General features: G+C 41.1%; 1 protein-coding gene across 1 annotated transcript; it reads left to right on the top strand.

Annotated features, from left to right (window-relative positions):
- Nucleotides 1-11,074: 11,074 nt before the first annotated feature.
- On the top strand, nt 11,075-12,025 carry LOC129678198 (olfactory receptor 13A1-like). Its single transcript, XM_055608920.1, has one exon. The coding sequence runs from the start codon at nt 11,093-11,095 to the stop codon at nt 12,023-12,025; it is 933 nt and encodes a 310-aa protein (XP_055464895.1). The 5' UTR covers nt 11,075-11,092.
- Nucleotides 12,026-24,489: the final 12,464 nt, after the last annotated feature.

The following is a 24,489-nucleotide window of genomic DNA, read 5'->3' as shown; positions in this document are numbered from 1 at the left end:
GTATTCCATAGGTTTGGGTATGTTTTCATTTTCTTTCAATTCTAAAAAGGTTGTTTTTTTTTTTTAAATGTGTATTGTAATTTCTTTCTTGACCCATTTCTTTTTTCATTCAGCATTGAGTTGTTCATTTTCCATCAGTTTGTATAACTTTTGTCGTCGCTGTTGTTGTTGACATCCAACTTTAATCCATGGTGGTCAGACAGAATGCAGGATGCTTTTCATCTTCTATCTGTTGAGAAGTGCTTTGTCTCTGAATATGTGGCCGATTTTGAAGAAAGTCCCATGAAATGCTGAGAAGAAAGTATATTGATTTCTGTTTGGGTGAAATCTTCTGTAAATTTCTGCTAGATCTATTTGATTTACTACAACACTTAGCTCTAGCATTTCTGTGTGATTTTTGGTCTGGATGTCCTGTCTATTAGAGAGTTGGGCTAGAATTACCTCTTATCACATAGGACACATATGCTAGATAACCAGGTTGGCTGCCGTTGGACCTTCTCCAATCTCTCTGCTCTCCCTGAAGCGAAGCTCGGCATTGCTCTTAGTGCCGCACAGAACACCAGCTGCACCTCTCCGCCTCTCTGCCCAAGCCTCCTGGAAATGCTACAGACATCCCACCTTCCAGTCTCCCTCTTGAGCTCATTGCTGTGTTTAAGCACCTAACTTGGACAGATATCCTTTCCCCAGCCACGGGGCATGCTGTCAGGATTCTAGGAAGGCTGCCCTCAGATCTTCTCCACTCTCTCTGCCCAGACCCAGTCCTCAGGGTTCTGCCTAGTACTGCAACAGAACATCAGCGGCAGCCACCATTTTCCAACGTGGAAGTCACCTCCTGTGGAAACCACAGACCATTTTCCAAGCCCTCCTTTTCTCCCAGCCTTCAATACCAGTGGGTACGCCCCATGAATACACCACCTAAGGAGGCCAGGAAAACAGGCAACACACAGCCAATACACTCTGAAAATCCAGAGAGAAAACATAAACCAAGGAACAAAACAGCCACCCAACAAAACCAAACCCAGAAATCAGAACCTAGACCTCTAATTTCCCCAAACCCAGCTGCCTAGATGCCAATATTAGAACACAATCAATTACAGCCAGGGCAATATGTCTCTGCTAGAGCCCAGATATCCTACCACACCAGGCTTTGAATATTCCAACATAGCTGAAGCACAAGGAAAAGATCTTAAAACCGACTACATGATGGTGTTAGAGGTCTTTAAAGAGGAAATGAATAAATCTCTTAAAGAAACCGAGGAAAACACAAACAATTGGAGGAAACGAATGAATCCCTTAAAGAAAGTCAAGAAAACATAAACAAACAATTGGAAAATGAATAAATCCCTTTAAGAAAGCCAAGAAAAAAACAAGTAGTTGAAGGAAATGAATAAAACTGATCAAGACCTTAAAGTAGAAGTAGAAACAATAAAGAAAACATAAACTGAGAAAATTCTGGAAATGAAAAATTTAGAAATTGGAATGAGAACTACTTCAATCAGCAAACTTCCCCAACAGAATACAACAGACAAAAGAGAGAATCTCAGGCATTGAAGACATTGTAGAATTCATGTCAAAGAAAATGTTAAATTAAGAAAGAAAAGAAAATGAAGACAATATCAGAAGATGATGAGATCTCCCACAATCATGGATCAGTATAAGTAACACAGTAAAAATGGCCATCTTACCGAAATCAGTCTACAGATTCAACTCAATTCCCATAAAAATTCCAACACAATTCTTTATAGACTTGGGAATAACAATACTCAGTTTCATATGGAAATACAAAAAACTCAGGATAGCTAAAACAATCCTGCACAATGAAGGAACTTCTGGAGGTATCACCATCCCTAATTACAAGCTGTACTACAGAGTAATAGTAATAAAAAACACACAGTATAAACATAAAAACAAACAGGTTGATCAGTGGAACCCACACACTAATGGACACTTTATTTTTAACCAAAAACAAAACAAAACAAAACAAAACAAAACAAAACAAAAGCCAAACCCATACAATGGAAAAAAAGAAAGCATCTTCAAAAACGGTGCTGGTCTAACTGTCTGCGTGTAGAAAAATGCAAACAGATCCATATTTATCACCCTGTACAAAACTCAAGTCTGTATCAGTCTGTTGCTATATATTCTAATATTAATTATTTTGCTCCCAGAGGTCTGCTTGCTGTCTTTTATGAGCAGACACTCACATACTCCAAAATGACATTTGTAATCTTGTCTAAGAAATTATTCCTGATTGGTTGAATAAAGAGCCTACAGTTGGGAAGAGCAGAAGGAAGAGGCAAAGCTAAGTTCCCAGGCTTTGGCGATAGAAGGATCATGTGAGAGAGAGGTAGAGAAAAAGAAGGAAGCAAAGCACATGGAGGGAAGCACATGCTGGGATAGGCATGGATGGGGAAAGCAGCCCAGATAAGAGACATAATCAAGTATTCTGGGGTTGAGGATGTGAACTAACCCAGATAAAAATTATTAGAGTAGATGGCATGGGACTGAAGCTGGGAGATAACAAGATAGCTTAGGTGGAAATATTTGCCCAGCCCCAAGTAAAATAAGGCTTATTCTAAAATACAAAAGCTATCTGTGTTTTTTATTGATTTGATAATGGGTTAGATAATACCACTGTAAAAATTACAGGTTATTTAATAATAAAAAAGTATTAATCAGTTGTTGGTATAATGTTCTTGTGGAATATATACAATTTACCTTTGTTCATTCAAATGCTGATTTCTCTACCCCACTATCCGGTTTCAGTCTGGACATTGCATTGTGATGCTTATTCTAAGTATCACCTGTCTCAAGGTTGTGTAACCATGTCATTTGTTTTCTATATTGTCAATTAAACATCCAGCAAGTGCTGAGCAATGGAGAGAATAGAGTAGCACATCCTGGTCTGGAGGGGAGGAGAAAGAAGTGAGTGGGAGGAGTCCAAGAGGAGAGAGTGGCAGGAGAGGACTTGGAACCATGAGGAGAGATGAACTGGACCTAAGATACGATTAAAAGCAAATATAATGTGGGAAATCTGAGTGGGAGAAAACTATGTGGGCTTGGAGGTTTTGATGGAGTAACTATTGCCCAGCACTGTGCTCTAGGTTAATTAAATAAATCCTAGTCTCTGTGTGGTGATTTGGGTATACAGCAGGTTTAGGAATAACCACTGTTTAACTAAAAGATAAATCAATAATAAATATTGAAGGCCAACAACTCTCAGTCATATTTTCAGCAACACAAGTCCATGTGGGTCAAAGACCTCAACATAAAACTGGATGTGAAGGGATAAAAATAGAGGAGAAAAGCGGAAATGAAAGGAAGGTCCAACCAATGCCTGGCTCAAGACCCACCCCCTGACACTACAAAGGATACTTTGCCATGCTTGAAGACAGGAGTTTAGCAGAGTTGTCCTCTGAGAGGCTCCACCCAGCCTCTCAGTTTCAAGCAGTGCCTTGAAACAGATGCTGAGACTCACAACCAAGCATTTGAGTGGGGCATAAAGAGCCTTGTGGAAAAGTGGGGGAAAAGAGAAAAAGACCTAGAGGTAATAGCAGCTTTACAGGAAGACAAACAGAGCCAACTAACCAGGACCAAGAGGAACCTGCTGAGACTGAAGCACCAACCAAGGACTGGACCTGGCATCCTACAAAGATGTAGCTAATGGGCAGCTCAAGTCTCATGTGGGTTCCCTAATAAAAGGAGCTGGAGCTCTCTCTGACATGGACTTTCTTGCCAGTTTTTCAATTACTTCCCCTTGAAGAGACTGCCTTGTAGAGAAGAGAACATGCTCAGTGGGATATATAATATATATCCCACTTACCTGTATACATATATACTGACATATGTACATACATGTACACACATATGTATACCACTTACTGTGATACATATTATCTATCTATCTATCTATCTGTCTGTCTGTCTGTCTGTCTGTCTGTCTATCTATCTATCTCTTACTGGTAGGCCCCATGACCAACAGTAGATTAAAAAAAAAATCAATAGTATTTTACTTGACTTTATCTCTCATATTTCTTTGGCTGTTTATTTTCTTACTGGCAATTTAATTTTACATTATGGTTCTGATTTTCTTTTTAAATGGATTTTGGTTGTTTGTATTTGCTTTTTTATTGTTTGAAACCACAATATTGTGTTAAAATATTTTTCAATTAGAATTGTACTTAAGTTATGTACATTTTATTTATAGATTGATGACATGTAAAACTTTGAATATATTATCTTTAAAATTTGTTGAGATTATAAATTAATTTTAACTTTTATGCTGTCTCCTCCTTTGAAACTCTATCACACAACCCTCCCTTATTCTCCTTCAAATTCATGGTTGTTTTCTATTTATTAATTGTCATTGAATTCATATAAGTACATGTATATTCAAGTACATTCTTAAATACAGCCTGTTCTTTCTACATACTACTACCTGTATATAGTCTCAGGACTGAATGAACAATTTAAATGCTTAAAAATATAGCAAAGAGAAGGAAGTACTGAAGGAACATCAGTTCATGACAATATACTGAAAGGCTTGAGTGTGGGAAGAGGAAGGAGAGGAACAGATGTACAACATACTTAGAATAAGCCCACTGCACGTGTTTGAAATTCAGGTGAAGTACTCTCCATAGAACACAGAGGGGAGACCTTTCACACAGGTCTGAAAACACCCAAGACCTTCTGAGACATGAGTGCAGAGGGTTGGTGGAGAGAGGTGGAGAGGGGGAACTGTTTCTACACACTCCCCTGACCATTGTCCTCTACACCAGTCTGCAAGGAGCTTGAGTAATGAAGCCAAGAGTCCCCTTTAATTAATCCTAAGAGCTTTCTCCTTGAGTCTTTATCCCAGGAGGCACCAGGAAAAGCATCTGCCTGTGATCTAAGAAATTGCAGGTATTTCTGAAGGCCAATGAACGAAGTCAGCTCCGGAGGGACACTAAAGACTTGGTGCTTGTAGGAAAGGAGAGCTGTGGGCAGCACAGTATGAACTTTCCTGAAAGCCACCATCCACCCGAATCCACTGTATCAGGGAAAGGTGAGTGAAAGCAAAACATCTCCACTGTATGACTCCTCTGGCTAGCAGTGGAGCTCCAAAGCAAAAGTCTGACTCTAAAAGTGACGTAAGTCCCAGTGTTTGGATGTCAGCACAGAGGGCCATCAACTCATGTTTTCAATGAGTCTTGAGTTTGATGAATAGTTCTGGGTCAAAGGACAGAAGATGATAATAAGATTTGGTTTCATGCTCCATTGTATAAACAGCAGAATGTGTAGTTTCTAATCACAATCAGAGAGTTTAATCATGTCTGATATTTTGCCTTATGTTCATAAGCAGACTTATTCATTCCTCACCACCAGTACTGACATTAATTTTGAAATGAAATCAACAGATTTAGATGAATCTAAGATACAGATGACTAGAAAAGGGTTGAATGTTATCTTGCCATAGCACACAGAGAAGATGGTGAAAAAATGCAAGGGAAGAGAATCTCTTACCTTGTTGTCCAGAGTCCACTGCTGAGGTACAAAAAATGACCTCCACTGTCCATGGAGTTAAAACACCAGCCCAGCTCTGATGGTTACCCTGTCTGCTGCAGATCAGGGAGGCATACCTGGAACTCACCTAAAGAAACAATATCAGCTGTGATGACAGGGCTATCGGTGTAGATGTTTTTTCTCTCTTTTTATTCTTCCCAGACCATGGGGTCAGCAAACACTCCAGTTCATGACCATGTTGAGGCTCCTCAGCATCTTTGATCCTGGTTGAAACTAAGCTTATGGATGTTTTCAAGCCAGACTTGCTGAGATCTGGCTTACATGCAGTTACGAGGGGCTGTTGTGAATTAGCTCCCCACCAACTCCCCACCTGGTTACTAGAGTCTCCTACATAAACTTAGGAAGAAATGGGCACGCTAGCAGTCAAGAATACATTCACAAAAGGGTAGAACGGAGTTATGGACAAAAAGCTTAAGTATTTGCTGCTGCTCATCTGACTGCTTCATACTATATATGGGTGAGCAATTGAGATACCTTTTAATTTTTCCTCTGTATAGCAGTATCACACCAGAGTAAAATACTGTCTGCTAGATCCTTCTAATGACAGGCATCAAAATAATGTTTGCTTAACCCAAAAGAACAATTATTTACCTGTGCTTTTTTTTTTTTGTAAGTGCCATCCTACTCACTATCATGAATTCAAAATATCCCAGGGGGAAAAAACCCCTCAACATTAGTTTGTAGTTTACTTCTATGATAGTAGAAATGCTGAGACGTCTCCATGATGCTGTGTAGGGGTGCCTCGTTTGATCCTGACCAGACGCAACATCTGGTACCTTATTTCCTTGTCCTTATTTAATGATCTCCTTCCCATCTTGGAAACATCATACGTCATCTTCCCTTCTACCTCTGCATGTTGCCTTGCTAGATGCGATCCTCTAGGAGCATTTCAAAGGAAGCACACGTATCTAAAGCTTAAAAGGTAATGTCTACATGTGTGAGAATGCATGGAGGTTTGTCTTTCTGGGTCTAGGTGACTTCACTCGGGATGATTGCGTCATGCTCCACCCGTTTTCCTGAAAACTTCATTATATTAGTTTTCTTAACAGCTGAGTAATGTTCCATTTTGTAAATCCCACAGGTTCACCACCTACTCTTCCTTGGGATATGCCTGAGAGTGGTATACCTGGAGCATGCACGGTGTCTATTTCCAGCTTTTTCGATGACTCTCTGTACTAATTCCCATCGTAGCTGCACCAGTTTGCTCTCCCACTCGCAGTGAATACGTGTTCCCCTTTCCCTGCATCTTTGCATCTTTGCCAGCATTACCAGTCTTTTTTTGTTTGTTTTTGCCATTTTGACTGGAGTGAGACTTAATTCTCTGATGACGTCAGCATGTTTAACACTTAAAAATTGTTTTTTTTTCATCTATTTGTGCTTCATTTTTTGAAAATTCTCTGCTTAGTGCCATTCCACAGGTGAGCTGGATTGTTTTTTTTTTAATTTTTAATTAAAAAAATATTCTATTAACCCTCTGACAGATGTCTAAGTGGTACATGTTTGCCATTCTGTAGGATACCTTTTTTTAAAAATTTAATTTTATTTATATATTTATTTATTACAATTTATTCACTTTGTATCCCCGCTGCAGTCACACCCACTCTCTCTCTTCTCCCCCTTTGAGCTTTTCCTAGTCCCCTGATAGGGGAGGATCTTCTCACCTTCTATCTGACCCTACCTTATCAGGTCTCATCAAGGCTGGCTACATCAACTTCCTCTGTGGCCTGGCAAGGCTGCACCAACCAGGGAGAGGTGATCAAAGAGCTCGCTGCTGTACTACTTACTAGGGAACCCACTTAAAATCTGACCAGCCAATGGGCTTCCTTTGAACAGGGGGTCTAGGTCCTCTCCATGCATGGTCCTTAGTTGGAGTATTGGTCTCTGCAGGATCCCCTGGGCCCAGGTATTTGGCTCTTTTGTTCTCCTTGTGGAGTTCCTGTCTTCTCCAGGTTTTTCTGTCTCCTTCTTCTTTCACAAGGATTCCAGCACTCTGCCCAAAGATTGGCTATGAGTCTCAGTATCTCCTTCGATACCCTGGCGGGTAGAGTCTTTCAGAGATCTTCTGTGGAAGGACCTCCTTGTCTTCTACTTCCGATGTCCATTCTGTTTGCCGTTCTGAATGAGGATTAAGCATCTTCTCTAGGGTCCTCCTTGTTGTTTAGCTTCTTTAGGGCTATAGATTTTAGTATGTTTATCCTATGTTATATGGCTAGATTCCACTTATAAGTGAGTATATATCATATGTATCTTTCTGCTTCTGGGTTACCTCGTTCAGGATAAGCTTTACTAGTTCCCATAATTTGCCTGCAAATTTCATGATTTTCTTGTTTTTAATTGCTGAGTAGTATTCCATTGTGTAAATGTGCCACACTTTCTGTATCCATTCCTCCATTGAAGGACATATAGGTTGTTTCCATATTCTGGTTATTATGAATAGAGCTGTTACGAACATGGTTGAGCAAATGTTGTAGGATACCTCTTAACTACAATGATGATCCTCTTTGCTGTACTGAAGCATTACAATTGCAAGTAGGCCTATTTGTCAATTATTGATCACAGTGCTTATACTACCATGCTTCTATTCAGAAGTCCTTTCAAATTACAATGAATTCCAGAATATATATATATATTTAATTTTCTCCTCTGTCATTTTCATGGTGTTGGTAGAGGTCTTGGTCCACTTGAAGTTGACTTTTGTAAAGATGATCAATGTAGATCTAGTATAATTCTTCTGTGTGTAATCATCCAGGGTGACCATGACTATTAGTTGAAAAAAGTGTATGTATTTTTTTTAACTCTAGTGTATATTTTTACTCCTGTGTTTGTAGGTATGTAGACATATGTTTGGTTCCTCAAATCATCCAATTTATTACATTTCTCTGTCATTTATTTTTAAGGGTATAATATAGCCATCTGTTAGTTATTTTCAATGTAATTAGAATTTATAGATGTGCTATTGGTGGCAGAAATCCATCTGACTGTAAAGGGTTTTAGTAAACAGGTTTCAGTTCCTTTTTATCTTTCCTTTTAGTTCAGTCTAGGGTGAATCTGAATAAACACCCCCTGGGGAAGGAAGGAGGTTAATACCACTCATAGATTACCAGTATTATCAGGACTGTAATCCAAAATTCAGATGTACTTGTATTAGCTAGAGAGATTCAGAAAATACCAGGACCTTTATGAGGAATTTGCTTATGTAGTTCTTTTCCTGTAGAATAACTTGAAATATAAAGCTATACATTGGTGTTCTCTGAATAATAGAATGGGGAGGGGGTCATGGTCAGATATAACACTGCCACATGGTTGCAGAGGGTAAACATCTCTGAGTTCCTCTAGTTTGAAACAGAGGCAGAAATAATGTTTAAAATTCAACTTGTACTAATAAGATGAGGAGGAAAATAAGCTGTGAGCCATAGAATAGAAAAGACACAGGAGATAAACTGTGACCAAAGAAAATGAAGTCTTATAGAACCGGTGTAGGGCAAAGTGGGGAAGAGGGGAGCACCATAGACTCAGTAAGGGGAACACACTTCACTGACTAATATGTCATGGTTGTGCTCAGTCATGAAGGAAAATATCCTTTCATCTTGGGCACTGAAAGAGAGATACAAAGGAAAAGATATTTCCTGATAAGTGTCATTGCAAATAATTGCCACAAATATGTTTATAGATGGGGTAGAGTGTGTTTACATATGAACTCATGCAGGAACCTATAGAAAAGGCTAATGGGGGATGTCAGATGTGTCTCCTTCTTATCTATAAAGTGTGATTTGCTTAAAGTCTGGAGAGACACATAGTGAATTAGGACTAGGTACCAAAGACCAGTGATCTAAAGGTGCACAGTCTGTACTCCTTGAATGATGGAGGAGGAAACTGGAAATATTGGAAATGAAAAGAAGCCAGAAATTACAAAAGAGCTACAGAAATTGAGAGCATGTTCTAATGTTGAGAAAGCTGTACTTGCAAGCTTTGAGGATAAGTTGGATGAAAGAGGTAAGAGGATGCAGAGGAACATATTTGGCACAAGGAACAGGACACTACTGAAGATATTCAATGGGCATAGACTAAAATTAAGAAAAGGAGCAGGGAGATGGAACTGTGGTCTGTAAAACAAGCATCTCATCTCAGCAATCTGGGAAGAGGATGATGGGCTTCTACGCATGCCATTGAAGTCACATAGGGACAGGAGTAGATGTGGCAATGACTTCACTTCTGGGTATGTTGACTTTGATGCCACTGTAGTTGGTTGAGACAGAAAAGGCAAAGAAGTACGTTCTGTCTGTAGGCTGGTGTGGGCCACATGGACTTTGCCTCCTGGGCATTGGCATGGAATTAGCAATATGGAGCATGTTCAAACCCCAGAAATCTCAAATTTGAGATTTTCCCTGAATCGTTCATTGCTGAACCCCTGGACTTGACTTCAGGCCAGGCAGTTGCTGCAGAACCACTGCAGTCTTGATCATTTCTAGAGCTCACTGGGCCTCCATGAGCTTTTGCTGCTCCTCTTGGCCCACTACTGCAGTACCGCTCTACCAGCTGTTCCAAGTGCCATGTTTGTCTGGCCAGGCGCTCGTTGCCATCTGACTGGGTCTCAGAGCCCTGAGTTCCCTGCTGCCACCTGGCCTGGTGCCAGTAGCCCAATTAAAGAGCAGTAACACTTATTGCAGAAAAAAATTTTCTTTTCCTGCACCCCTGGCTGGACCAGAATTCTTGTGACATGGACAGCGTTCAGCACTCACTCAGCACCCCACACTTCATTCTGTTCCTAAGACTAGACAGTGCTTGGTGGTCAGGTCTTCTGGAGGAAGTGCACACTTCCAGCCCAGAGGTGGCTGGGCTTCTGGAAGGAGCGGAACCACAGGCTGAGGTTTTGAGAAATGTTCTCTGGGATTTTTAAGTGTGTTAAAATCAGGGCAGTTTCATCCACAGGAGAAGTCACAAATCACAGTTAAGTTAAATTTGGAGATACAGCTCTACATAGCCATAGAGAAATATAAAAGATTTTGATGGCTAGAAGAGACCCCATTCCAAATATCAGAGAAAATGACGTGACTTAGAATCCAGTAGGTCAAGTGTGAAGGAAGGTACAAGAGTCATCTCAATGTGTCCATTCAAAAGCTGGCGTTGCGTGGAGAATCCTGCTGCGGAGGTGAGGGACACTGCATGTCCAGCACTGCCAGCACACACAGAGCTACAGCTGGCAGACACGTAAAGCATAGGCAGGTCTTGAATGATGGGTGCTTCACTCAGTCCACATGTGCAAGAAGATGAGGGAGGGGCAGATGTCCTTGATCCAAATATACAGGGAGAAATTACTTGGTGAAAAGTCAAAATAAAATAAAACACCAAACGGTGTGGTAAGGAAATGAGGGACAAGAGGCTTATCCGATGGAAATACATTCACTCTTTCCTTTTCTGACAACAGAGAATTTTGAGATGATCCAATTTCTAATTCAGGCTTTGGCGTGGTAAACTAATGTTTTCTCAGAAGATGACAGACACATCTGTGAGCTGAATACTCCCCACAAGGATGCTCAGTCCCAATCAGACAATGGTGACAGAGTTTGTGCTGCAAGGCTTCTCAGAGCACCCCAGTCTAAGGCTGTTCCTGATAGTCTGCTTCCTGTCCCTCTACACAATGACTCTCACGGGCAACATAGTGATCATTGCTTTGGTCACCTCCAGCACTGGGCTCCACAGCCCCATGTACTTTTTCCTGTGCAACCTGGCCACCATGGATATTATCTGCACCTCCTCTGTGCTGCCCAAGGCTCTGGTTGGCCTGGTTTCTGAGGAAAACACCATCTCCTTCAAAGGATGCATGGCCCAGCTCTTCTTCCTTGTGTGGTCTGGATCCTCTGAGCTGCTGCTTCTCACTGTCATGGCCTATGACCGCTATGTGGCCATCTGCAGTCCCCTGCATTACAGCTCCAGGATGAGTCCACAGCTGTGTGGGGCCCTGGCCATTGGTGTGTGGTCCATCTGTGCACTGAGTGCATCTATCAACACAGGCCTGATGACACGGCTGTCATTCTGTGGCCCCAAGGTTATCACCCACTTCTTCTGTGAGATCCCCCCACTCCTCCTGCTCTCCTGCAGCCCCACATACGTGAATAGCGTTATGACTCTTGTGGCAGATGCCTTTTATGGAGGCATCAACTTCGCGCTCACCTTGCTGTCCTATGGCTACATCATCGCCACCATCCTGCGCATGCGTTCTGCTGAGGGCAAGAGGAAGGCCTTCTCTACCTGCTCCTCCCACCTCATCGTGGTCTGTGTGTACTATTCCTCTGTGTTCTGTGCCTACATCAGTCCTGCTTCCAGCTACAGCCCAGAAAGAAGCAAAGTGACTTCGGTGCTGTACTCGGTCCTCAGCCCAACCCTGAACCCCCTCATCTACACACTGAGGAACAAGGATGTCAAGCTCGCCCTGGGCAGACTGTTGCCCTCTTTCTCACATTAGGTGGAGATGTGCAGGCTGTGTTCCCAGCTCGGGCTGCTTCTAAACATGCTTTCCGGAGAGCAGCGTCAAGGAGTGAGGGAGTACCTATTGCTGCTTTAGAAAACCTTTCTCTGATAGAAGGACTGGACAGTTCCACTTATTGTAACTTCTTAGAGACAATGTAAATTAAAACAGATTTATTTCCTGACAAGTGCAAACCATTTCAAAAGTAAAGTTTATCTCAATGGAGATTCCACCTTTGTAGACTGGAGGATTTTAAGTAGGTGATAATGGTGATAGTAAAAAACATAGCCTCTTTCTGTAGTGTAACCCACAGGGTCTTGTTTAAAAAGTACAACTAATCAGATTATGTCAGAGGCAGTCCCTCTTCCCATTACTATGTAACCCACTTGGACACTGAACTGCCATGGGCTACATCTATGCAGGGGTTCTAGGTTATCTCCACGAATAGTCCTTGGTTGGAGTATGAGTCTCTGGGAAGTTCCCTGTGTTCTTGGCCAGCAGGCTCAGCATCTGCTTTGACAGTCTATACTGCAGAGGCTTTCAGAGGCCCTCTGTGGCAGGTTCCAAGGTTGTTTCCTGTTTTCTTCTTCTGGCTTTCAGAGGCCCTCTGTAGCAGTTCCTAGGTTGTTTCCTGTTTTCTTTTTCTTCTGATGTCCATCCTCTTTGCCTTTCAGGATGGGGACTGAACATTTTAGTTAGGGTCCTTTCTTTTGGACTTGGGGAGGGGCATGCATGCAGAAAGGGGAGGGAGGGTGGGATCGGGAGGGGAGGAAGGAGGGACTTATGGGAGGATACAAAATGAATAAAGTGTAATTAATAAAAAATTAAAAAAAATGTACAACTAATGAAGCTAAACTTCATAAAGAAACTTGAGAGGCCAGCATGACCACAGTGTCTTTGGAAGAAAAGGGTTGAGTGACTCGGGTTTGCAACTTTACAGTTTCCTGCTAAGCTGTGGAGGTTGAGGCTAATGGTACTAGCATGAAGAGAGAGACAATCAGTGGAACAGAGATGAGGTTCATATTTCAACAATTAACTCACATTTGTGATTTCTGCTTATTTGTGACAATGATGACAATAAAAATTATTGGAAAGTTTATTTATAATAAAAATTCAGGGAAACTACATAAACAGGAAAGTGTAATTTTCCCTTTATGCTATATATAAAAATTAACAAGTGGATCATAGAGATATTTTTCTTCCAACATATTTAATCATATTCTTTTGATTGGACCTCACTGAAGTAACTCTGACAAGACGTGGCTACCAGTATTTGCTAGTTTTTGAAAATACTGTTTCAAGATGGGTAGGCACTCTTCTCATGAAGTCAAAAACAGCCAATGTAGTTTTTGAAATGTTCCTGGTTTGTTGCCCACCTCCACTTATTCCCACAGGGAAAGAACACAGACTGTTGAAATGTCTAAGTATTCCTTCTTCAAGACTACCTGAGGTATCCAGACTCATCTATCACCCACACTGCTTGCTCCACCTGTGGCTGAAGCACCATACAAGTTACAGCCTGGGGATTTGGTATGGGTCCACCACCTATCTAGCAGACCCCTGGAACCTTCCTGAAAGGTACCATACCCTGTGATCCCGACAACACCCATGGTCATTAAGGTAGCAGGGATCACTTCTTGCATCCACCATTCCCATCTGCAGGTGGATATAACCAGGAAAGCAAAGTGTGAAAATGGAAAGTACTCCAAGATCCCCAGAGTTCCCCCAAAGTGTAGCTCCTCCATACCTCAGACTCAGACTGTCACTAGTGATGGAACTCTTGACAGGGGTTTCTTATGTTTGGCAGATGAAAATAATGAGGTTCGAGATGGAGTTGTCAAGGGAATCATGCTCCTTTCATCTATGGTCAACTAGTAAAAATAATAACAACAGGCATTCTTTAAAGTGTCAGTTCATAGCTATGTTTAGATTTTATCTATGTGACTTCTTCAAAGATCGGCTCGACCTGACTGACCCACAAGATTGGGACAAATCACTTCGAAAATGTGGTGTAAAGAAAGCAAGGTAATTTCCAGTATGTAATGCAAATGTGCTAAGTGAAACCTTTTCTGAATATGTTCAGCTGATGGGCCAGCTCACTGCCATCAGCAGAAAGGAGATTATCACTCATCTGCCCCAGATTGTGAGTCTGTGTTTATCCAAGAAGGGCATATCAAGCATCTAGAGTCTCGACCAGTGATTCTCAACCTTCCTAATGCTGCAACTCTTTCACACAGTTCTTAAGTTGTGGTGATGCCCCCCCCAACCATAAAGTTATTTTTGTTGCAACTCCGTAACTGTAATTTTGATACCGGTATGAATTATGATGTACATGTCTTATATTTCAGAGGGCATTAGGAAACCCCTTAGAAAGGGTCACTCAACTCCCAAGGGGTCACTCCACACAGGTTGAGAGCCACTGATCTAGACCCCCGTGTGCTCTTAGAATGGGAATGCCCTCTCCTTGAATGTGTCTGTAAGAGTCATAGCCTGGAATGACTTGAACACACAGTCCTGGATTAAAGTTTAGAATTGGTGCTTCTGGCTGGCCATTAAAGAAGATGGATGTAAGTATGCTGTGGACTTCTCTATATGAAAGATGCCAACCCACTAAGCTAGTCCTACAGGCCCACATAAAAGCTGTCTGCTTTGCCTTGAGTCAAATAGTTCCTGAATGGGGAGTGAGGATTCAAAGAAAATTAAAAATAACATACTATACAGGAGATCAGTTCGAGAGGGCTGCCAGTAGAAACGGTCACACCTGGTTTATTCCACAATTCCTTTTTATAGTCAGAGTAAAGCACCTTGACACAATGAAGGGGTTCATCGAGAAGTCAAACTTGTTTACCTCTATCACTTGTCTGTGTGATCCTCACAGAAACCAAAGGAAGTGGACTTGGCAAAACATCCTGCCTATCCCTGTCTCCAGGTGAAGGCCAGGGTGAAAACATGTTTTTGACTGAAAGCTCTTCACACTGCCTCTCCCTTTCCTGTCCTCCTTCCTTGGACACTCTACCCACAATAAATCCACCTTCACTTTCAACCAAGGGAACTATGATAACTGATTCCACCTCATCCCTAACCCAGAAAAGACAGGATAGTTTCATCTCCTGATGATATCCCTGACATTTAGACCTTAAAGTTACTGCATTACTGGATAAAACCATACCCTCCTCAACCTGGGAAATGATTGCTGGCTTTGCCTAGCCTCTAGGCCTCATTTTTACATGGAGATAGGAGTCTATCTCTCTATCACTTAAACTACTACCCCACCAGAAAGTTGAAGCTCTGGATCAGGAGTAACTAAGCTTACTCCAAGAGATCTCCAAGGAACAGGTACTTGTTTAATCTCTTCAACATCTAATGACTCATCTTCATTCGTGACCAATCCTGTAGTGCTCACATGTACACCAACAAGTCTGAACATATTAGAATGTATACTCGGGGCCATTTAGAGACATACCGCTCCTTGGCTTTGCTAGATGTGAAACAGCTGAACATCTAGAATTAGGACCATGGTAAAGATATCTCTACAATCCAGCCTATATCCTTCCCAAGATGGATGTGTAGACTGGAGAGAAGGAGAAGCTCCATCCTGCAGAAGGATGGATCCTAGTTTTACATCCATTCTGTTAGTCTGTGCCTTTTTATTGTGGGAATTGAGACCATTGATGTTGAGAGATATCAATAACCAATGATTGTTGATTTCTGTTATTTATTTTGTTCATGGTACTGGTGTGTGTGTATTTCTCTTCTCTTTATTTTGTGTCTCCCTTCTCTTGATATTTATTTCCTATATTTTCATGAGTGTATTTAACCTTCTTAGGTTGGAGTTCTATTTCCAGTACCTTCTGTAGAGCTGGATGTGTAGATAAATATATTTTTTAAATCTGGCTTTTTTTTTTCCTATTATTTTCTCTATCTATGCTGATTGAAAGTAGTCTGGGGTGGCATTTATGGTTTCTCAGAGTTGGCAGCAAACCTTGTACGGTATGTGGACAGTGCCACCAGGGGAACTGACATGGAACTGGTGAGGTGGAGCATATTCAAAGCCCAGAAATCTCAAACTTGAGATCCAAAAATCTCACAGCAGGAGTGGGACAGTTCCCTCCCTGTTTCTGTGTCTGCCTTGGAACACAAAGCACAACAACCCACCAGCCATGTAGCATGGTGACCCCCATGTAAATAGAGCATCACCAGCATGTCAGCCCCAACCAATAGAAAATATTCACTCCAACCCCCATCCCTGCTTCCCAAGGCATTTTTTATTAGTGCTTGCTCACCATGACACACACACACACACACACACACACACACACACACACACACACATGACTTGAGCTGTTTCACAACTATCATCCAAAAGTTCCTGTTTCATTATCAGAGACCTCCCCGGCACCCCCAGCTGGACTGAAATCCTGTAGACCCCCCATTGGTTCCGGACTCTGCCTAATTCTTCTCAGATCAGTGTCTGCTGGCATTCTGGAACCCCAGGGAGGAATGGAATGTGGAACCACAGCCAGGCCCTTCTGGCTTTTAGAGTCACCACTGAGGAGTCAAGGATAATTCTTTTTTCTTTTTCCATAACTAAGCAATTTTGATGAAGGCAAATTCTGTTTTCCTTTGAAGTTTCTTTGATTGTGAGATTCACAGACAGTTCTGAATTTAAAAAATGTACAAAGTAGAGAGTCCTCACTAGAATTTAAAATTAAATGTAGTTCTGATTGTGTTATTGCTTCTATTTTCAAGTATAGTTCTTCACTCTTTGATTCTCCTTGTGAAACCACATAGGAAAAATTCAATCTTGAAATAGTAATGGAAATTATCTATACAACAAGGATAATGCCTTTATACTGTACTTGGTCTCTTCCCATTTGTAGACTTTAATGCTTTTCCTTTGTTCTGTATATTTACTACCTTGATTATTATGTAGTGAGGAAAGTTTCTTTTATGGTCTAATCTGTTTGGTAATCTGTATGCTTCTTGTAGTTTCATAAGCATCTTTTGCTTTAGCTTAGAAATTTTTTTTCTATGATTTTGTTGAAAATAGTTTCAGGGCCGTTGAACTGAGAATCTCCTCTTTCTTTCTTTCTTTCTTTCTTTCTTTCTTTCTTTCTTTCTTTCTTTCTTTCTTCTAATCCTATTATTCTTAGGTTTGGGCTTTTTATAGTGTTCAAGATTTCTTGCAGTTTTGTGCCAGAAAATTTCCTTATTTATTTATTTATTTATTTATTTATTTCTATTTTGTCCTGATCACAGTCCCGCCCTCACACTCTCTTCCACCATTCCACCATTCTCTTCTCCTCAGAGACGGTGAGACCCCCCAAATGGGTACTAATCCACCTTGGCATATCAAGTTGCAGCAGGACTAGGCCCATCCTCTCCCACTGAGGCCAAGCAAGGCAGTCCATCTAGGAGAAAGGGATCTAAAGGCAGGCAACAGAGGCGGCAACAGAGTCAGAGACAGCTCCAATTGTTAGAGGACTCACATGATGACCAACCTGCACATCTGCTACCTATGTATAGAGGGCCTAGGTACAGCCCATGCATGCTCTTTGGTTGGTGGTTCAGGGCCCAGGTTAATTTACTACAGGTCTTTTTGTGGTGTCCTTGACCCCTCCAGCTCCCTCAATCCTTCCCTCCACTCTTCCACAAGACTCCTGTGCTCGGCCTATTGTTTGGCTATGGGTCTCTGCATCTGTTTCCATCAGCTGACGAATGAAGCCTCTCAGAAGACAGTTATGCTAAGCTCCTGTCTGCAGTCATAGCAGAGTATCATTAATAGCCTCAGGGGTTGGCTCTCTTCCATTGGGTAAGTCTCAAGTTGGTTTATCAGTTGGCCATTCCCTCAATCAATCTCTGTTCCATTTTCATTCCTGCATATCTTGTAGGCAGAACAAATTTTTGAGTCAAAGGTTTTGTGGATGGGTTGGTGTCTCCCTCCCTCTAGTGGGAGTACCAACTATAGAAAGTTGTCACTTCGGGCTCCTTAACCCTGGCTGCTAGGATTCTCAGCTGGGGTCACTGGGTTACCCCTTAGACTCCTGGTAGTTTCCCTCTCTTAGATCTCCAGCTCATCTCAGAGATGCCCACCACCAATTTCTGCTTTCTCTCTCTCTCTTGCAGCCCTCTCCACCCCCATTGCTCTCTGCATATCCATTTCCCACTACATTTCACCTCCCCAACCCCTCCATCCATCCACTTTTGATGTCTATTTTATTTCCCCTTCTGAATGAGATTCAAGTATTCTTCATTGGGCCCTCCTTGTTACTCAGCTTGTTTTGGGTCTGTGGATTGTAGCATGGTTTAGCATGGTTATCCTGTACTTCATGGCTAATATTCACTTATAAGTGAGTATATAACATATATGTCTTTCTGGGTCTGGGTTACCGCACTCAGGATTATATTTTCTAGTGCCTGCAAGTTTCATGATGTTCTTATTTTCAGTAGCTGAGTAGTATTCCATTGTGTAAATGTACCACTTTTTATTCATCCATTCTTTGGTTGAGGTACATCTAGGTTGTTTCCAGTTTCTGTCTATTACAAATAAAGCTGCTCTGAACATAGCTGAGCAAGTGTTCTTGTGGTATGGTGGAGTATCATTTGGTTATATTCCCAGGAGTAGTATAGCTGGAACTTGAGGTAGAACTATTCCCATTTTTCTGAGAAACTTCCAGATTGATTTCCAACGTGGTTGTACAAATTTGCACTCTCATCAGCAATGGAGAAGTTTTTCCTTACTCCACATCCTCGCGAGCATGTGTTGTCACTTGAGTCTTCGATTTTAGCCATTCTGACAGGTGTAAGATGGTCTAACTAGATGTTTGCATGTAGAATAATGCAAATGAATCCATATTATCACCCTTCACAAACTTAAGTCCAAGTGGATCAAAGACTTCAATGTAAAATCAGATACACTAAATCTAATAGAGAAAGTGGGAAATAGCCTTAAACACACTGGTACAGAAGACAACTTCCTCAACAGAACACCAGTAGCTCAGGCCCTGAGATCAACCATTAATAAGTGGGACCTCGTGAAACTGAAAATCTTCTGTAAGCCAAAAGACACCGTTAATAGGACAAAACAGCAGCTTACAGAATGGAAAAGATCTTCATCAACTCTACACCCAACAGAGGGCTAACATTCAATATATATTGAAAAGAAAACTCAAGACATTAAACAATAACAAACCAACTAAACCAATTTAAAAATGGGGTACAGAGCTACAGAGAATTCTCAACTGAGGAATCTCTAATGGCCCACAAGCACTTAAAGAAATGCTCATTGTTCTTACTCATCAGGGAAATGCAAATCAAAACAACTCTGAGATTCTCTTTTTATATACTTTAAATCACTTTATCACTATTTAGGCATTCACTTGCATTTACAAACTTTTAAACACCTTCTTAGACCCTAAAACACTTTTTAAGGTCCTTCTAACTTATCTTCCATATCCTCAGGCCTTACATAAACTTCACACTTTCTTCCTATCCAATTATTCACCATGAGACACCATGAGATTATTGGAACAGTCACTATAAAGATAAAGGAGTAGTAAAAGTTACATCTAGACCTGTTTATCTATTAACATGAAGTCTGTGAGCAAGGCAAATCTTTTTGCCTTTTTTAAAAACAAGAGATTTAGCAGTTTTAACTAGCTAATGAATTGACTAATCAACTAACATGGTGGTGTATTATCTTGGAATAAGGAGCTAATTGCGTTCGTTGCCTGTTGTTCTTTGTCAAGCTACCTTTAGCTTGGCCATCAATGTAATCAGAAACTTGAAAACGATAAATTATAATCTAAATGGCCTATGAATCAATCAAAATGACAGAGACTAGTCCATAGTCCACTATCTGGACAATTGTCCCAGGTTCCTGGGGTCTCCACTGTAATGTGGCAGAGTCAATATGGCCATCAGGCACAGAAGATGAAAGGCTTTGAGAGAGAGAGAGAGAGAGTGACCTCCTCCTCTTGTCTTCAGCAAACTGAAACAATTACTCTCCAGGTGTCCTATTTGTCCACAGTTGTGGCCTGGGTCTCTAGCAGTGGGTGAGGCGTTGGAGCTGTCTGCCCAGTGGTTAGAGTACTGTAATCCAGGTGGAGCCCTTGTCATTGTGCCCATATCTTCTTGAAGACCTTGGGGAGTTACTGTTAAGATTTGGGAATCTGGGACAGCTCACTCAGGATGATCCTTTCCAGGTCCCACCATTTACCTGCAAATTTCATGATTTCCTTATTTTTCATTGCTGAGTAATATTCCATTGTGTAGATGTATCAAAATTCCTGCATCCATTCTTCAGTTGAGGGGCATCTGGGCTGTTTCCAGCTTCTGGCTATTACATATAAAGCTGCTAAAAACATGGTTGAGCAAATGTCCTTATTGTGTACTTGAGCCTCTTTTGGATATATGCCTAGGAGTGGTATGGCTGGGTCTTGAGGAAGTACTATTCCTAGTTGTCTGAGAAAGCGCCAGATTGCTTTCCAGAGTGGTTGTACAAGTTTACATTCCCACCAGCAGTGGAGGAGGATTCCCCTTTCTCCACAACCTCTCCAGCATGTGTTGTCACTTGAGTTTTTCATCTTGGTTATTCTGATGGGTGTAAGGTGAAATCTCAGGGTGGTTTTGATTTGCATTTCCCTAATGGCTAGTGACATTGAGCATTTCTTTAAGTGTTTCCCTGCCATTCAATATTCCTCTACAGAGAGTTCTCTGTTTAGCTCTGTTCCCCATTTTTTAATTGGATTACTTGGTTTGTTGCTTTTCAGCTTCTTTAGTTCTTTATATATACTGGATATTAGCCCTCTGTCAAATAAAGGGTTGGTGAAGATTCTTTCCCAATCTGTAGGCAGTCGTTTTGTTTTGATGACGGTGTCCTTTGCTTTACGGAAGCTTTTCAGTTTTATGAGGTCTCATTTATTGATTGTTGCTCCCAGAAGCAGAAAGACACACATGGTATATACTCACTCATATAGACATATAATATAGGATAAACCTACTAAAATCTATACATCTAAAGAAACTAATCAAGAGAGAGGACCCTGACTAAAATGCTCAATCCCCATTTAGAAAGGCAAAGAGGATGGACAGCAGAAGAAGAAGAAAACAGGAAACAAGTTAGGAACCTGCCACAGAGGGCCTCTGAAAGCCTCTGCCCTTCAGACTATCGAAGCAGACACTAAGACTTATGGCCAACTGTTGGTCAGAGTGCATGGAATCTTATGTAAGAAGTGGGAAATAGTAAGATCTGGAGAGGACAGGAACTCCACAAGGAGAGCAACAGAACCAGAAAACTTGAACACAGGGGTCTTCCCAGAGACTCATACTCCAACCAAGTACCATGCATGGAGATAACCTAAACCCCTGCGTAGATGTAGCCCATGGCAGTTTAGTGTCCAAGTGGGTTACATAGTAATGAGAAGAGGGACTGCCTCTGACATAATCTGATTGGCCTGCTCTTTGATCACCTCCCCCTGAGGGGGGAGCAGTCTTACCAGGCCACAGAAGATGACAATGCAGCCACTCCTGATGAGATCTGATAGACTAGGATCAGAAGGAAGGAGAGGAGGTCCTCCCCTATCAGTGGACTTGGGGAGGGACATGTGTGAAGAAGGGGGAGGGGAGGAGGGAGGGATTTAGGGGGATACAAAGTGAATAAAGTATAATTAATAAAAGTTAAAAAAAATTGAACAACAAAACTAATTCCACAAAGCTATAAGTGGAATTTTCCAGACTCTGGGGCCAGTATTCTACTATATCATATCACCACACTTCTCAAGAATATTATCACTTTAAAGATTTAAAAATAAGGACTTCTGACAATTAAATAGATGGGTTTTCTTTTTGAAGCAAAGTAACATTTGAACTAATCATTTGGTTTAAATAAATAAATTAATTTAAGAAATTAAAAAAATAAATTTGGGAATCTCTGTCTATCTTAAGTTTAAACATCTCAAATGCCATATTCAGCAGGTCTCTGCCGGGTTTGAGGGCTCGCACACCCAAGTGAAACAGTATTTGTTTGTCTTTAGTTTTCTGCTCTAAACCATACCTTGCAAACATAAAACAGAGTACTTAGCATGCTTACAAATCCATTTCTGAACACGTTAAAGGATTTGATAATTTATAAGGTAGCTGACTATTAATTCACATTACTCAATTAATTAAAGGCCAGGACTTTAGGTTCCATCCCTGTTGGTTTTAGAGCTCTAAAAATTGTGACTCTGAATTGAAGCTCTTCTAGTATCAAAATAAATCCTTTTAATCGGCAAAAAAGCCCATAAAGAGACTTAAGAAATTTTCCTATGTTTATATGGTGTATAATCATAGAACATGACAGCTTCCCATATGATTTAGTTCATGAAAAAATCTACAGCTTATAAAAATCTAAAGCTATGTTATAGTTTAACAACATTAGCAAAAACAAGGCTAAACACATATCTAAGGCAGTGATTTTTAACTTTTTAATGTGGTAAACCTCCAAAATATTTTAAAAAGAAGTTTAAAATCTCTCAATTGTGTTTGTGCAATATTAAAATAAAGTACCTTTCTAAGAGTGAAGACACGAGGCATAATTATAATTTTTCAGAAGGCAAAACCAAGTTCCAACAGTCTAAACAATTCAATGTCTCGAAAATTAATATCTTAACTGAACTCTCTTTGGAATCATGTCACATGGCTTAAGCACAAACTTTCAATTACTAACACCAAGTAATGAGTTTTAACCATATTCAATAATGTATAAGTCAATAATATATAACTAAGACATACAGAATGTAATAAACTCATATACTTAAGAGCAGTCAGAAATAAACACGAAATGACCACATACTAGCAAAGACATAAATTAGCTTTTTCTTATAAATTTAAGGTCAAATATTATTGTAGATTATTTAGATTTTAAACCATACCTGAACAAGCAAATTGTATAGCTTTTTAAACCATATCCAATGAGTAAATTATATAGATTTTAAACGATATCCAATGAGCAAATTTTAAATCCTTAGATAATGTCACTGCAGCCTGTAGTCATGGGCATTCCCAGCACTCAGGGAGGACAAAATGAGGACCAAGCTATTCTTGGGTCACCACCACCCTAACATTAGGGTCAGTGGCTTAGCCTGACTAAGCCAGAGAAGACTTGGCTCCTGGTACCAGGGCTTTTGGAGAAGACAGAAGATGAGGAAGAAAAACAAGCTCTAGCAGTAGGGCCTCATCTACAGGAGAGGGTTAGGAGCAGAGCTGTAAAAGCCATGATGGCCTAGAGAAGCTGCAGGATTTACAGGCAGCTCCAAAGTGGAGGCGGTAGAGGAGAGCAGGAGGAAGTAAGCTTACCTAATTGTCAGTGGTGGATGGGATACTGAGTGATGGGTGAGCTGGAAAGCAGATATGTTGAGGGTGTTGAGGGCTTTGAGGGCGGGTATACCAGCAGAAGGGATCACAGTGTGCCCAGACACCAGGAGAGTCCTCTGAGACCACTACACCAGTGTTATAATCTATGATGATGCAGTGAGGGGTTACCATGGCCGGCCCATGCCCAGGTGTACCCTCTGAGGAATTATATGCCAAGCAAAAGATCTGGTATAGGGAAGTTTAATGGGGGAAGGGAGAGGAGGCATGGAGAAGGGGAAGAGGCAGCGAGTAAGCCATGAGTAAGACAGAGGGGGGAGGGAAGGAGAAAAAGGAGAAAGAGAGAGAGAGAGAGAGAGAGAGAGAGAGAGAACAGAGAGAAGCTGGAACACAGAGCTGGGGTGGCAGAGGCAGATGGTGATGTAATTCATTGCTAGGGCACTGAGGGAGGCCAGCAGAATTGCCCGTATGCTAACAACAGCCCTTAAGAAGAATAAAGTGTGCGGATAAGGAGTATGTTAAGTCAGAAAAGGACTCAGCATCATTTCAGCAGCACTTGCTGCAGACACTGCCTTGTCTCCACCAGTTATCTTAGCAGTGGCCGCAGATGAACTTCCTCTTCGTCTTCCTTCAATACTCCTCTTCCTTTATGTTCTCAGAGCATGTGAAGAATGTAGCTTTGACTGCCACAGCCCAGAGGAAGCTGTGAAATAGAGGAGCAGAGTCACTCAACATTAGTCTTCTCAAGATTCTGTGTCCATTCTGTCTCCTCAGGTTTCTTTATGAAGTTTATATTCATTAGCCGTAGTTCTGAAACAAGGTCCTTTGATATTTGCAAGAAAGCACTGGATAAAGTACTTTGTTTTGTGACTATCACTTTTAAAATGGTTTCTACCAGTCAGAAAAACATGATTGTGAGGATCTCATTCCATCTGAAGAATTTTGTTGCATCTGAGGTTACAGTGACTGGAATTGTCCAGTCATTGCAGCAGAGAAAGGTTTTCTAAAGTAGCAATAGCTCCATAAGGCTGCACTCAGAAAAGCAAGTTTAGGAACAGCCTAGTCCAGGAGAACAGCCTAGGCCAGGAGAATAGCCTGCACATCTCCAC

This window comes from Psammomys obesus, unplaced genomic scaffold (assembly GCF_907164565.1).
Source record: "Psammomys obesus unplaced genomic scaffold, mPsaObe1.curated_primary_1811, whole genome shotgun sequence".
Classification (NCBI taxonomy): Eukaryota; Metazoa; Chordata; class Mammalia; order Rodentia; family Muridae; genus Psammomys; species Psammomys obesus.
The sequence above is the reverse complement of the archived record's forward strand: the minus strand, read 5'-3'. Positions and strand labels throughout refer to the sequence as shown.